Below are 16,875 nucleotides of genomic sequence, written 5' to 3'. Positions count from 1 at the left end.
CGTGACATTTTCTGCTGTGCTGGTTTCCTGTCCCGATAACTTCTACATCTGACGTGTGGTAAGGCTTGTAAGGCTCTGCCCTGTAGACACAACATCCTCAAGGACCTTGCCTCTCAGGGTGGTGTTCTGCTCATTCTCCTGGACCCTGCACTGTAGACATGATATCAGCAGTGGTAATTTGGCTTAGGGAGGGCTTCAAGCAGGCTTGGATCTGTGATGTTCAAGCTGGGAGGAGAAGCAGAGGCAGGGACCCGATGCAGACACTCACCGCCAGTTTTGTGCTGGGATATGAACACAAGGCACAGGTCACAGATCACAACTGTGATGGAGAAGTTAAAATACACTCAGAACTTCATCATCTGACATATAATGCGTAAGCTTGAATGATGGTGATTTTTTTATGTGAAACTGGAAAATCCCTTTAACACAGGGGTAAAACCTATATTATTTGGCCATATCTATACTGTAGTCTATTGTAATACTCAGTGTAGCTCAACATCTAATTGGAAAGGTCTTCAAAGCCTACAAAAGGTTGGTTACCACTGCTTTACCCCAAGCTCTAGTACTCTATTTTCCTCCACATATTAGTCTATTATGGAATGTATACATAAAAGGGGTTTTCCAGGACTGTACTACCGATGACCTATCCTTGGGACAGGTCATTAATATCAGATCCTTAGGGGTCCGACTCCCGGCATCCTCAGCAATCAGCTGTTGGAAAGGATTGCTGAGCTCCAGAATAGACACTTGGAACTGCACAGCTCCATACACTAGGTAGTGGCTGTGAATGGTACTGCAGGACTTCAATGGGAACAGTGCTGCAGTACCAATAATGGCAACTATCCAGTATATGGAGCTGTACTGTTCCAGTGTCTGCTCTGGCAGCTTGTTTTTGGGGATAGGTCATTAATATTACAGTCAATTAATATGAGGATAGGTCATTAATATTCGAGGATAGGTCATTAATATTGCAGTCCCGACTAACCCTTTTAAGTTGGCATTAGATAAAGTCATAGTTACCGATAAATTTGGAATAATCAACTGATTAATATATATGGGGGGCTCTCAATGCTTTCTCAAGAGCAGATGTTGGGGAAGTCATGAATTTCGGATCGCAGTATGCCAAATCCTGGAGAAAATCTTCTACCAGAGGGGTTTGATGGTGGCTTGTTCTCTTCTCTCGTGGAAAGAATATGCATGCGCAGTGGAGTCAGGAAGGCTACCGACAGCGGTTTCACCGAATGACCGTTACTGACCTTCCACTGCACACACATCTACGTAATGTATATTAATTCTCCAAATTTTCAGCTGCTCAGTGGGGTTCACACATCTAATATGAAGTAATACACATTATTTTTCTCCAGTGAATCGTTCAAGTCTCCATTTCATTAGCCAGAGACTGCAATCATACCATTAATTATGAGAATGAGTTCATATGTTGGTTTATATTGCACAATACGATGCCAATATAATCCTATCATAAAGCACATATGATATAACCTAACACGTTCAGCGGGATCCTGCACAAGGGAGTTGGAGTTTCCGTTATCATATATGGAATAAGAAAACTAGAAGTAAAAATCTGAAATTTCTGTATAATTAGTTTCTCCGGTTGCTATGTGAACATTGAACGGCTGCCAAATGCCAATTCTCTGCATGCCTCTGTATGAAATTGGATTTTTACTGAGGTCCATGGCCCCATAGAATTCTATAAGTGCTGTCATACAGCTGAGAACCTGGAAGAAGTTGGAGCACTTGGTTGGTCGACAGCTGTCTGTCTCATCCGGACATTTAAGGCATACCCACAGGATCTAGGGTCTTCCACAACCTCTAGGACGGTCTCGTATCTATAGAAAGGGACCCCATCTTGCACCATCTAGAACGGTGAGGTGGCTACACATGCGTGGCTCTCTCCATTCACTTCTACTGAACTTCCGAAAAAAGCCAAGTAAGTGCAACTTGACTATCTTCGCAAGTCCCATGTAAGTGACTGGAGTGAGCTACGCATGCATGACTGCCTCTTCTTTCCCAGCAGCACAAGATGGGGTCACGTTCTAGACAGGAGATGGTCCTAAAAGTGGTGATGGGTCCTAGATTCTGTGGAGATGCCATCAATGTTCATGTGGGGACAGGGGTGCACCACCGATGAGGCCAGGTGAGGCGATCGCCTCAGGCAGCACCAGGTAGGGGCAAGAGGGGGCCAGCGGAAGGGCCATGGGCAAAGAGTGCTTTCATTGTGGTAAAGGGGGTTAGGTTAAGAAATTGGCTTTGGGGGGGGGGGGGGGGGCGCCGTTTCAGTTTTCGCCTGAGGCAGCAGAAAGGCTAGGTGCACCCCAGTGTGGGAATACCCCTTTAAGACTGCATCAAAGAATGATGCACTTACCTCTAAAATAATAGTGATTTCTTTTTACCTGTCTATTGGTAAAAAAGCGTATATTTTTAGTCAGGGTAATTTAATTACTGCTGAAAACATGAAGAGATACAGCCGAGAGATCATGAGATTTTAAGGGCTCTTCAGACCGGTAAGAGCACAGGATGGGACACGAGCGCCTAGGACCACTCTAAAATCACTTGAGAGGAGAGGGCTTATATTTTCAGTTGCAGAGTAGTATTTGCGTGTACTGCAAACCCAGTCATTTCCATCCTAATCAGAGTAAGGCTACATGGTGTATGTGTGTGAATGTGTAACCCTTGTGCCGCCACAAACCAGAAGCTCCTGCTAGAATACAAATTAGCATATGCAGATATGAGCGTAATGTTGGAGTCTATAATCTACAAGATGGGATATTACTGCATATTACTGAGACGGGAATAAATAACACGTCTGCTTGCTATAGATAGTTACTGCCGGCCCCGAGCGAGCACGCGTGGAACCAGTCTGTCTGTTCATACGCTTCATCTGCAAGTGCAATATGGATTAAAAACATATTATTATATACAGGTAGAAAAACAGGGGCGGATATTTGATCAGTTCAGCTACATATAGATTTACAGGACATGAGTGGAGTGAGCATTGCTATTGTATGCCTATGGGGAAACCATAGTCCTTCTGAAGGACAGTGTTTTCGCCAAAATATTATATTGCATTATAAACTGCTATGACAAGGTGTGCTGGTACTTAAAGGGTATATCCATCTTTTGAAAATTATTTTAGAATTTGTATATGAATATGATGTATGGTTGTATGTCTTGACCTTGTATAGTACTCCAGAGCTTCATTCACAGTTCCGCTGGTTGCCAATAGAAGTTGTCAACATGTTTGTCATCAGACATATCTCTAAAAGACCTTATACATATCATTACCGAGGACCCCCGCTGATCAGCAGTTTAAGAATGCACCGACACCGCGTCCTTCTCTCACCTCACCAAGCACAGCGCCCTCCATTTGATAGCGGCTCTGCTTGGTATCGCAGCTCAGCCCCATTCACTTCAATGGGGATGATCTGCGCCTAGGCCATGTGACCGATGGACATGACGTCACTTGCCTAGGCTAAACTTAGAGAAGGCCAGGGAGCTACTGCAAGATCCGGTGCCTTCTCAAACAGCTGATCGGCGGGGGTCCCGAATGTCAGACCCCCACCGATCAGATGCTGATGACCTATCCAGAGGATAGGTCATCAGTATAAAAGTCCAAGAAAAACCCTTTAACATCTTAACCTCCTGTAATGCAAGACATTAATATAGTTTCCACTTCCAAAATGCAATTCTCCAGAGTAAGTTCTGGGCTGGGAGATTTCAGCTCTGAGGCCCGCAGAATTGTGAATGCTGCTCTTAATCTCGCTGGGCACAGTGAAAGGTTGTGGGGGCGCTGCCAGGTACCCCTTCAGATTGCAGCTGATTGGGACACACAGTGATCGGCTTATTTTGGGCTTTTCTGAAAATGGACAAATCCTACTAAATGATGTAGTTCAATTGAACCTCATTATAGAAGATCTGAGCCTATGTTTTATAAAATAACATGAATTCTCTCTGCATTATACAGGTAGACCTAGGACTGCTCCGATTTGTTTCTGGCATTGGGATGCAGGGAGCCATATCAAAGGAAACCAAGAAAAAGTATTACGTGAAGTTGTATAAAGTCGATATTAGCTCCAATGGAGAGGACTGGATTACCCTTAAAGATGGAAATAAACATCTGGTAAGAGTCAAAGGTCCATTTTTTTTTGTAGCCCGTAAATTAAAAATCATAGGAACTAGTAAGAATTTATAATAAAAGATCATACTAATATTAAAATACCATGAAAGCCATTATTAGAAGGCTCCATTTCTGTTTAATAACTCTCCGGTCGCTCGCCAGTATCTCCCCAAACAGGTCTGTGCAATTTAAAAAGACTTAAGAGACTCGTATATAGAAGGCAAGGTACAGGGACTATTAAAACATAAAGGGCCCCTGCTCTGACGAAGAAAAGAAGTAACAAAAAGCAACTGAACTCACATCCTTCTAGACCTGATTTATATGAGAATGTTTATAAAGAGCAGTTGAAATACATAAAAGCTGATTTGTGGTAAATTGTTATTTTAGTCCATTGCTCACTTCTGTTAATGGCTAAAATAAAACGAATGGCCCTTAGGAGGGAGACTATTTGTTCGCGGTATTACAATTGAAACTGAGGCAATAGAAACGGATTTATGTATACACACGCTTATCCTGTTACGTTGATTTTATCTGAAGCAATCCTTTATTTATTGTCTATTTGAATACATAATGAATTGAAATCAAAATGTGCTCTAGTTTATCCCCATGCAGTCTATTATTCAGTATTTTCGGGCTTGCTATATAGACTACAGTTCCATAACATAACTCATCTAAGTTTTGCCAAATGTGTAGGATATAGGATGTGGCCCCTGTGCAAATACAGCAAGAAAATAATGTACACCACTCCCCCCCCCCCCCCTCCCTAATTCTGACGCTGGAAGATATGCAGTCTCATCTTTTAACTTCCAAACTTAGTGTCCATGTTTTTCTTGCTGCCTTCTCTATCAGAATGCCCCTCCTTTCATTGCTTAATTCTATGTGAATGAATCAATGAATGAATGTTGCATGCACCATTTACAGGAAGAGACAAGGAGGCAGTACTATCTGTGCATATATGATTTTCAGGTGAGGCAAGCAGACATTACTTTCTGTGCCTATATGATTTTCCAGTGAGGCAAGGAGGCAGTATTATCTATGCCTATATGATTTTCCAGTGAGGCAAGGAGGCAGTACTATCTGTGCCTACATACAGTATTTACATGGAGAGACAGAGAACCGGGGAATACCTTCAAAGTTGTAGGAAGTGCCCAGGAGCCGGTACTGTCGCTACAAAATGTATAAGTCAGGCAAGACAGAACTCTCTGTACTTATTTACAAGGAGAGACAAGGAGGCAATACTATCTGTACCTCTATGATTTTCAGGTGAGGCAAGGATGCAAGGGGTACTATTTGTGCCAATATAATTTACAAGGAGAGACAAGAAGGCAGTTATATCTGTAACTATATGATAAAAAGGTGAGGTAAGGAGGTAGCACTATCTTTACCTATATGTTCTACAGGTGAGAGAGAAAGATGGTACTATCAGTGCCAATATCATTTACATGGAGGCAGTACTTTCTGTACCTATCTGATCTACAGGTTAGGGAAGCAGATGGTACTACCTGTGCCAATATAATTTATAGGGACAAGGAGGCAGTACTATCTGTGTCTACATAATTTCCATGGCGAGAGGGAGTGCTCTCTGTACCTACAGAGTTTACAGGAAAAGTGCAGGAGGCCGTACTATCTGTACCTATATAATTTACAAGTTAGGCAAGGAGAGAGTACTATCTGTGCCCATATCGTTTACAAGGAGGTAGAGAGTACCATCGGCACCTAAAAGGTTTAAAGGACAACCCTCCGAGACTGTACTATCTGTAATTACTGTCTTACTGTGTAAGGACCAGACTGTTCCCTCTAGGAAAGTGATCACCTCATTATAATGTAACCATAGCACTGAGCTAGTGATCACTATGCTGTCACATGGGCTGCAACTATAAAACCATGCTCAACCATTATAACGGTGTGTGCTCAAGAATAATAATTTTATATATATATATATATATATATATACATACAGTACAGACCAAAAGTTTGGACACACCTTCTCATTCAAAGAGTTTTCTTTATTTTTATGACTATGAAGGCATCAAAACTATGAATTAACACATGTGGAATTATATACATAACAAACAAGTGTGAAACAACTGAAAATATGTCATATTCTAGGTTCTTCAAAGTAGCCACCTTTTGCTTTGATTACTGCTTTGCAATCTCTTGGCATTCCCTTGATGAGCTTCAAGAGGTAGTCCCCTGAAATGGTCTTCCAACAGTCTTGAAGGAGTTTCCAGAGATGCTTAGCACTTGTTGGCCCTTTTGCCTTCACTCTGCGGTCCAGCTCACCCCAAAACATCTCGATTGGGTTCAGGTCCGGTGACTGTGGAGGCCAGGTCATCTGGCGCAGCACCCCATCACTCTCCTTCATGGTCAAATAGCCCTTACTTTTCTTAAAGTAATGATGGCCACTCATTTTTCTTTACTTAGCTGCTTTTTTCTTGCCATAATACAAATTCTAACAGTCTATTCAGTAGGACTATCAGCTGTGTATCCACCTGACTTCTCCTCAACGCAACTGATGGTCCCAACCCCATTTATAAGGCAAGAAATCCCACTTATTAAACCTGACAGGGCACACCTGTGAAGTGAAAACCATTTCAGGGGACTACCTCTTGAAGCTCATCAAGAGAATGGCAAGAGTGTGCAAAGCATTAATCAAAGCAAAAGGTGGCTACTTTGAAGAACCTAGAATATGACATATTTTCAGTTGTTTCACACTTGTTTGTTATGTATATAATTCCACATGTGTTAATTCATAGTTTTGATGCCTTCAGTGTGAATCTACAATTTTCATAGTCATGAAAATAAAGAAAACTCTTTGAATGAGAAGGTGTGTCCAAACTTTTGGTCTGTACTGTGTATATATATAGCAAATAAGGCAACAGTACTTAAAGTAACATTTACAACTTTCAGTAAATGTTTAATGTCATAAGAACATATCAAAAGTTTAGACCGGTGGGGGTCTGAGCTCTAAGACCCCTAGCGATCTCTAGAATGAGGGAAGAGAAGACTCACTTAGCATGTTCTCTCTCCTCGCTGCAGGACAGGAAGCGAGACGGACTCAATAGAAAGTCTTTGGACCCATCTTGCTCCCGTCTTGTGCAATGAGGAGAAATAGAGCATTACGTGAACCCTTCTCTATCCTTGTTCTAGAGATCGTGGGGGTCTCTTCACTCAGACTCCCACCACTCTATTCTTTTGTTATGGCCCTAAGGCACAGTGCCACTTTAAGCATACAAGGACATTGTGGATTATAATATGGTGAAAACCAATTTTGCTGGAGTCTACTATAAGTGTATTGGATTCTAAATTATGGTCTTTACATAATACAGATCCTTCCAGGAAACACCAACCCAATTGATGTCGTATACAGTCCGTTCCCCAAGCCTGTGCTCACTAGGTTTGTTAAAATACGCCCTGTAACTTGGGAAACTGGCATTTCGTTGAGATTTGAAGTTTACGGCTGTAAAATTTCAGGTAAGTTGACTGTGTGCTAAAGAATAAGACACTTCCTACAGCACTTAAAACTTATATTGACTTCTCTGGAAATGCAAATCAAGAAAATGTATATAATTATAGAGTTCACTGCATATACTGTACAGTTCTCACCAATATTCCGTGGAGTAAACTTGTAATAAGTTGACTTGAAATAACCACATAATAAAAGCCTTTATTGGAGAAGTAATAGGCCCTTAAAGGCTCCTTCAGCTGTACAATTAGAGCTTTTTTGACCTCACATCACATTGTTCCTCATGCCCTTTGGCACTGTTGTACCCTTGTATTGGAATAACTTGCCTTGGAGCAGCGCAGTCACATTTTCCTCTCTTTACAAGGTAACTTTGTAGTTTGGCTTCCTCAGTGTTGAGGCTGCACCTTTGTTATTAATTGATACACTTATGTATTCGCACACAATACATGCCACATTATTGTTTTGGGTTAGCAAGCCAATTTAGCACCAAGTGAATTGCATTGCTGATGTTCGTAAGGCCCCTGTGTGTGCAATTAAAAGTTGATTGCGCCTGACTCCCACTGCCTCTGGTCCCTAGGTATCTATTTAATGTGATATAAACACCTGAGCACAGCTATGTGGCTTCATTTAGTATGTCATGTATATACGACACTAAGAAAATGTTTGGAGTTCCTGTTTCCTTTACCGCAACTGAAGCAAAACTTAAAGCTATTTATAAAATCATGTCACACCCAACATCTACATTTCTGAGGAACATCTAGTAGGACAGGGAAATGAGAGTTTCTTGAAAACTGCTAAATATGGTTTTGGGTATCAAATGGGAAAAATCATGCCTGTTGATGGGCCCTCTTGATGCCCAAATATTGAAGGCTGTTTCTGACAGATTCCTTTTGAGGTTTTGGGCCAAGGTCACACATGGAGGACATGGTTTAGGTGGTAGAGTTGCGTACCGACCAACAGTCATGAGACATATTTTTTTTGTCGGTAAGGCCTCCTCTGACACACAGGCTTAAGTCTGATGCCCCTAATACATAAATAGTGACTACCTAATAGAATGTTAGAATAATGAGTCTGTAGGTGGGATTGCGGTGGGGTCAACAGTTATCACTCATTATTTTCTCATTAACTTGCACTATGATTTGGCATTCCTGTGGCATAAGCTGCCAGACATCTTTGGTGCTGGTTATCTTGGCAAAGGGCTGGTAATAAAATAATTGTCAGGAAAAATCCAAGAGAGTAGATCGTCCTGGATGGTCTAGCAGCCACCATACATGGAGCAACAGTGGATCCAGCCAAAACTAATAATGATATTTAAAGATATTAGATTTTGGGTCCCAAATAAGTCACAAATGCTTATGAAGATGTTTATTCTCTATATAAAGCTGCCGAACATATTCTAACTAAGTAACAGAACAGATATCCTTACCTCATTATTTTATATCTTGCAGATTATCCATGTTCTGGAATGTTAGGAATGGTTTCAGGACTCATCTCTGATTCCCAAATTACAGCCTCCAACGAGGTTGACCGTAAGTGGCTCCCGGAGCATGCTCGTCTGTTAACCAGCCACAATGGTTGGGCACTTCCAACCCCAACTGACCATATTTATACCAGCGAATGGCTGCAGATTGACCTTGGAGAAGAGAAGACTGTACGTGGAATTATCATTCAGGGTGGAAAACACAGGGAAAATAAAGTCTTCATGAGAAAGTTTAAAATTGGATATAGCAAAAATGGGCATGACTGGGAACATATCATGGACTCAAAAAAGAATAAAGCAAAGGTAAGAATGAGGGTCCAAACCAAATATTTGGTTCACTTCCCATGGCTGGCGTGTTGGGAAGAACTTACTGGATCTGATTGGCTGGTGAAAGTAGCCACCAGGTTATTTGTTTTTTTGCTGCCATTTCAACGGTCCCCATTTTTTAGATTTGGCTCTCCTCTTCCATAATTTGGAGAATCACTTTCCAAGCTCAGGTTTTAGTCTTCACAACACCAATGGCAAAGAATGATGTTAGGTGAAATCAAAGCATAGAATTACTAGTCAAATGCACCCTCCATTTGTAGGTAACGCTTTCATCTGTATCAAATATTTAACTAACTAGATGGTGTCCTTTGACTGTTGGACATTATTGATGCAAAATATTCAAAGACCGTACTTTAAAAAAGAAAAAAATAATTTTAGAGTCTCAAGGATGAGTCTTGGGTCGAATTACAAGAATAAAGTTTGACATGTTTAAATTTTTAAAGCCAGGAACAGGTTAGTCTTGCATGCAAATAATAGAGTCAATTTCCTTCAAACATTCATTGATTAGATGACAAATTGCTTGAAGTGGATCTTATTTCTTAGCTGCCACAGTCAATTGGTACAAATTTGGACAAGGTGATTATGTGTAATACATTGCATGATGCGGTTAGGGCTTCTATAACTTTTGATAGCCTACGTATTTAGGCAGATACTTGCCGAGGGCACTGCGATGTCAGGAATGAGAATCTGACATCATGTCTTACATTATGTATTTGATACACGTCCATCAATATGGCATCTTAACGTTACGACTATAATTTAGTATTCTGAATGGATGGCAGTTACCATCGCATTTGGAGATATCATCCAGTTCTCAATACCAACGACTTCAAAAATATGATCTATTTGTGGCTCTTCCATTGAAAAGGATCCCGCTAATAACTTTTTAATTGTATATTTGTAGACGTTTGAAGGCAATACAAACTACGATACTCCAGAATTACGTACCTTTGCACCCATACCGGCCAGATTTATCCGTATCATTCCGGAAAGAGCATCAGTGTTAGGTCTTGGGCTACGAATGGAGCTGTTGGGTTGTGAAGTTGAAGGTAACCAACCACATACATTATATATACATACACTTTCTTATTTCTGTCTGCCAACTAATTAAGCCTGACATATATATTTATTGGTCTTGGACCCCAGATACATTATCGCTAATGCTTTTGTGTTCCTTCATTGATAATCTATCCTATGGCCAATGTACTTGGATTTACAGTGCTTAATAGTAGGAACATTAATGTAACACACATTGTCCTCTTTCCATATCCTGTAGATGGCCCATTATGGTCATTTGCATCTGTCATCATCGCTAATGTATATTGTTAGGGGCCTTGCATTTATTCAAGCAAATGGCCACATTGTGTCTTGCTCTTAATTGGTTAATGAATCAATGTCAACCGTAACATATTCTTGTACGTTGTTCTGGGATGAAGAAGGCCGAGGTCCCTATAATTGATTATTATTACATATTGGGGGAGAGGGGGGATCTGTATATTCATAGTGCAATGGAAACAGTGTATTACTTAAATGTAACCACAGAATATTTTCTCATGGCCGCAGTGTGCACTTTTTGGATCAGATGCATTAGAAATGGATTAGATCTCAGCCCCATTTAGTATTCAGAGCCAGAGGGCATCACTATGTCTTATCACTACAAAGAAAGACAGGAATCTGGCATTACATTAACGACTCTGGGCTGTCTAGTAGTATCTCTTGTGGGAACGCATGGGCTTAGAGGAGATACAGAAAAACCTGATTACATTCCGTAACACAGTATTAGGTCATTTCTGAAAATGTGTGAAAGTTTTAGAAATAGTTTAACTTAAAGAAGAAAAGAAAAATTATATCTGAAAAATGTATTCCCCTTATAGTTAATGAAAGCAGTTTTTTATGTGTCTACTAGTGATGAGCGGCATAGGCAATATTCGAATATTAGCCATAAATTAGCAAATTCAAGAATTTGTGATCTCCAGTATTAACTTAATTGCAAAAATCGGCAATGTAATATATTCGCAATAAAAATTTGTGATTAGAATATTCGCGATCAACACTAAGGGGTAGGCAACTATTCTATTGGTTGCTAGGGATGTTGCTAAGTGCCGATAATCATGATAAATTCGCGATTAGAGTATTCGCTATCATCACTATTTGTGAATACACTATATACACATATACAGTCAGCATACTTGATGCCTCCCTTCCACCCCTGCTGCCTCGCTGTGGTCCCCCATCAGTTCCTTTTAAAGAGCATCTGTCATAATGCATAGTAGAGTTGATCATGCTGATTAAAATGACGCCCTGGTTATGTCTGTACGATGCACCGTTCCTGAGAAACCTGCATTTTCGATAATAAGCCGATTAGCTAGTTGGACACTAAGGGGCCAGCCAGAGCCCTTGGAGCACCAGTTTTTGAACACCGCCACAGCCTTTGCCAATCCCCCATCCCTCTTTCCCTGAGATATCCAGCCCTGTCAATCCAGGGGATGGGGAGAGTGGCTAAGGTTGCAGGGGTGTTCACAAACTAGTGCTCCAAAGGCTCTGCCCAGCCCCTCAGTGCTCCAACTAGCTAAATAGCATATTAATAAAAATGCTGCTTTCTCTGGAACGGTGCATCGTACAGAGATAAACAAAGTATCGTTATAATCTACATGATCAACCCTACCATGCAGTGTGAGTGTTTTATTAGGGTTGATCATGCTGACAGATGCTCTTTTTCAGCCGCTGAATGTCAATAGTGAGTGTTCTATTCACTGACAAGTGCTGAAGAATTGAAACATATAGGATATGACAAAGTTGTAAAAAGTTTCATATTCACAGTGAGTATCCTTTATTAACCTGATACAGGATTAAATTAATAATCAACCAGATTGTAGACTTAATTTTAAGAAACATGAGTCATCCTCAACTGGTTAAAAAGACAAATCTTATTGAAAAGGGTTTTATTCCTTATCTATATGAGATATTTTAAAACTTCAGCTCAAGATATGGAACGTTCACTACATAGATATAAAAGTAAGGAAATTATGGTAAAAAAGTAACCTCATATCTAAAGTGCTGACTGTTATCTTTCAGCACCCACAATTATTCCCACCACGCCCAAGATTAGCGCTGAAGATGACTGTGATGATGACCAGATCCCCTGCCACAGTGGTACCAGTGAAGACTACAAGATCACAGGTAAAGTTATCGCTCTGGGACCTTTTTAATTTTGCTGGTATGAGACATTTATAAAGCAATTACATGGAGCTGTCTGGAGTAGTGATGGGAACAATGTAGAAAGTGATTTTGGGCCCCTGGGATCAGTCATTTAAACAATATCTTCCACGTGAAGGAGAATTCATAATGGGACCCTGGCACATTATCAATAGGGCTCATGTGCATGGCAAACCCATATGGAGTCTCTATGGACAGCCTGGATACTACAATAATATACTTCCTCTATGAGACATCATAAGCTTGCCAAGAAGCCATATTTCTAGGGAAGCCATTTTTCTAGGGAAAACTGCCTGTGTGCCTCTAAAGTCAGACTGCAGTATGGCCCCATTGACGGACACCATACTAAAGGGTTTTTTCTAAGAATGAAATGTATCACCTTTCTACAGGATAAATGATAAGTATCTGATCAACTGGGGTCATACTGCTGGAAATCCAACCAATGGTGTCCTGTGTCTCCCAGTTGAATGGAGCGATGGTCGCACATATACACTGCCGCTCCATTCAAGTCTATGGGACTGTCAAAGATACTGTAGTTTGCTATCTTGGCAAGTTCCATAGACTTTGAATGAAGTGACTTCACACAAGCATAAAGGGTTTTTCCAGGCTTTTAATATTGATGACCTACCCTCAGGATAGGTCATCAATATCAGATTGGCATGGGTGTCGGACCCCTACCGATCTGATATTGATGACCTATCCTGAGGATAGGTCATCAATATTAAAAGCCTGGAAAACACCTTTAACCATGGCTCCATTTAAATGGGAGACCTAGAATCCCCCTTATTTTTATGAACGGTGGGGAGTTCCAGCAATCAGATAGGTAATAAATGTCAATCTTGGGACAACTCTTTTAAGAATATATACAACACATATACAACTGTGTGCATGCGCCTTTACAGAACAATGGCGCAGGAAGTTCTTGAGCTATGAATCAATAGTAAATGTCTCAGCCGTGTGCCCCTGAGGTTATGTATTATGCATTGCACGCAGTATTACACCGACATTCTTCCCTAAAGAAATTGTGGCTTAGTATAGGCCCCGTAGATTTTTATTATCCATATAACACAAATCCATAAAACGGCCTTGTCTGTGAACCCTATAACTGGAGCTAACAATAAAAACCATGTTTTCTCCAAGCCGATTGGGCACACTTCTAACGTCAAACAAATAAATCCAAAGTAATTTCTTTTAATAGATTGAAAAGCTAGAAATTCATTAATCTCTGCAGACCTGTTTGGCTCCACGTCATAAACTTTGCTATGTTATTAACACATCACCTGCTCAGTGGTTTATATAACTTTTACAAGTCTTAATTGATGAATATTTGGGGGGGGTGAAGTCTATGTAGACCCCGGGACAGGCTTAATTATCCATCCCTGAGTATAGAGAATGTTGTTGTAGGATTGGTGTTAGGCAGCACATTAACGATAGTGAGGTTTAGAGTTTCGCTCGTTGGTAATTTACCTTTTGATTGTTGAGAAATTCCATCCTGAAACTGCAATAACTTGTCAGAAGATAATCCCAACGATGCAAAGTGTAATATAAACCATTGCAGACTGCGAAGCTTAACCACATGTTCCTTGTGAAGTATTACCCTGCTAATACAACGTGGACGGTTTTGCCTTTTTTCGTGCAATAATTACCTCTTTACTTTCCTGAAAGTTCATTATCCTCCGTAGAAAGGTGCGGGATATTCGTGTTTCACAGAACTGTTGTAAAACCAATAATCCAATAATTGCCCAGATTGCGTTGAGATCTATTACACCTGTTCATATTTTCAACAACTTACACAAGCTGTCATTCATACGTAACCCGATAGTCAGACATAGATCGTTTGAGATAATTTAGTTCATGTAGGTTATAAAATGAATCAAAAACACGTGAGTGACACAAGCCCCGGTAATTGTTACCAGCACCTTAAGTGTGAATCTTATTTTAATTGATGCCATCTTAAATTCACATCAAAGTATATTACAGTAAACCTATACCCTTTGGTATCACCGGAGGTCCATCTGGATGGAGGAAAAGTAATATTTGCCATTTAGAATCTTTTTTAAACTATTTTTTGGACTATTTAAATACCTTTGTAATTGACAGGAACTTACTCAGCCACATTCCATCGCTGGTTGCTTTTCAGGTCAGCAGTCGCCTCTACGATCAGCGAAGAGGTGCCGGGGTGGATCTGTGATGGTGTGTGCAATAGGCACGGGACTGTTTCAGGAAGCTCTGGCTGTTTGGCCTTTTAGTGATTCTGGACACCAGGACAATAAGGTCCCTGGCTCAGCGTCCAATACCAGAGCTAGACAAAGGATTTAAGTTTAGAACTTATTACTTGTCAGTGCCTGTGATGTATGTCCCTGGCTCCTGTTGTTCTGTCTGCTCAGAACATTGACGCATTTCTGTTGGGCTAGGCTTGTTTCAGGATTTACCCATTGTCTATGGATTAGCTTTCTATTGTTTCTCCTTGTTTAACTCCTTGGCTTGTTTCTGAATTAACCACTTCTCTACTGATTAGGCTTTTACTGATTCTCCTGGCATTGACTCCTCAGCTTGTTTCTGGATTAACCTATTGTCTTCTGTTTTGGCTTCTTCTGGCTTAGACTCTTGCTTGTTTTATTCTCCAGATCATCCTTGACATCTGATAGGTCCTCTACCTGTGAGCTTGCACTTTTTTTCTGCCACCTTGCTTCACTGACGTCACCTGGGTCCCAAGCCAATGAGTGTCTAAGACTGGCCAAATGCATGAGATACTTGTTGGCCAAATGCTCATTCAGCCAACTACGGTCTCACCCGAACCCTCCCCTGTATACATACTTAAGTATTTATGTACTCTGAATGGGGAGAGGGGAAGACACTACAGGAATCCTCTGACATCAAAAGGATCAGACATGTTGAGACTCAACTGCCTTATCTCCATCGACATCCGTCATAAGTTGGGGGACCTTATGATCACCGAGGTGGACCAATATACATCTATTGTGTATGGCCAGCATAACTGACAGTTGTAGCATGGTTCCTTACTTTTTTGGGTCAAACATGAGGCACAGTATATATATGGGTACATGGTGGGCTATGGTGGCAGTAAGCTGTCTAATGATGGGACCTCTTGGCCATTCCTTTAGACAACTTACGGATATAAATCCTAACTCGTCCTTATTATACTCCGTAATTCGTGGCTAGACTGTTAAACTCATGCAGGGAAGGTCTGCTTTTCACCAGTTAACAACCAATCCTTCATAAACAACAATAACGACTGACAAGACAACATTTGCCATTTTCCAATTTTCCGTGCACTCAACTTAATAAAAAATAAAAGGAGATAATGCAATCCAATCAAACACATTCCCGGCATTCACACCCCCATCATCTTACAACAGTGAATACCTAATGATGATAAGTTTGATATATGGCGCATTAGTACGATCTGCACAACATTATCATTCTATTAATATGACGGATGTGCACTGTATTATCGTTACGCTTATGGACTCTTCTATTTGGCTGTCATGTAATACTGGGCTATTGCAGTTTGTAACTAATACTCTTGACTTATTCCTTTATTTGTTTCAGCTGGAACGACAATTCATAGCACAGAGACACCGACAACTGAAGACATCACGAAATCAGGTAAATTCGATACTTGTCTATTTTTTGAAACCATTCTGTAACTATAACATGGACTTTCGGCATGGCTGCTATTCTTCCCAGAAGGTGAAAACAGCATGGGCACTATAGTAATAGGTTGGTACCCCTTGGAAAGATGTCTTCATCCACAAAAGTGATTTAGATGCAAAGTAGAATTCTTCACAAACATTCATGAAGTCATAAGTGGCATCGGTCCTCCTGGATCTTGCCACCTGTATCACAGATAGGACCACTGCTTGCCGTGGATTTCTATCAGGCACCAGGGCCTAGGTGACCGCTACCGATGAACCCTCTATAGGTACAACCTTGTTGCATTGAATTGGAAGATGTCATCCCGCATATTTTTCAGACGTCCTTTACCTGGCGGTTCTTGCTTTCTTGGTGAATGTTTTTTCCTCTTTATGGATATACTTTGATATCTTATTTTCCGAGCTGAGCACCCTAAACTGAGGAGGAATAAACCACAGACCTCTGGCCAATTCTCTCACTCCAGAAAACAACTTAGCATCTGTTCCATAAATATATTCTGTCCTTTATCGGCATGTAGATCCTCCATGGTGAGCGGAGGAACGTGCCAGGTTTGTGTGAATACTAAACAGCCAC

General features: G+C 40.8%; 1 protein-coding gene across 2 annotated transcripts in view; it reads left to right on the top strand.

The window, feature by feature from the left end:
- The window catches only part of NRP1 (neuropilin 1), a 149,734-nt gene that overhangs the window by 110,487 nt on the left and 22,372 nt on the right, over positions 1–16,875 (top strand). For both annotated transcript variants that reach the window (XM_040434273.1, XM_040434272.1), the window contains exons 8-13: positions 3,983–4,138; positions 7,465–7,609; positions 9,050–9,384; positions 10,313–10,457; positions 12,484–12,588; positions 16,198–16,254. In XM_040434273.1, the coding sequence (XP_040290207.1) occupies positions 3,983–4,138; positions 7,465–7,609; positions 9,050–9,384; positions 10,313–10,457; positions 12,484–12,588; positions 16,198–16,254 (943 nt within the window). The remainder of the gene's footprint in view (positions 1–3,982; positions 4,139–7,464; positions 7,610–9,049; positions 9,385–10,312; positions 10,458–12,483; positions 12,589–16,197; positions 16,255–16,875) is intronic.

Source organism: Bufo bufo, chromosome 5 (genome assembly GCF_905171765.1).
Source record: "Bufo bufo chromosome 5, aBufBuf1.1, whole genome shotgun sequence".
NCBI classification, from domain to species: domain Eukaryota; kingdom Metazoa; phylum Chordata; class Amphibia; order Anura; family Bufonidae; genus Bufo; species Bufo bufo.
The sequence above is the reverse complement of the archived record's forward strand: the minus strand, read 5'-3'. Positions and strand labels throughout refer to the sequence as shown.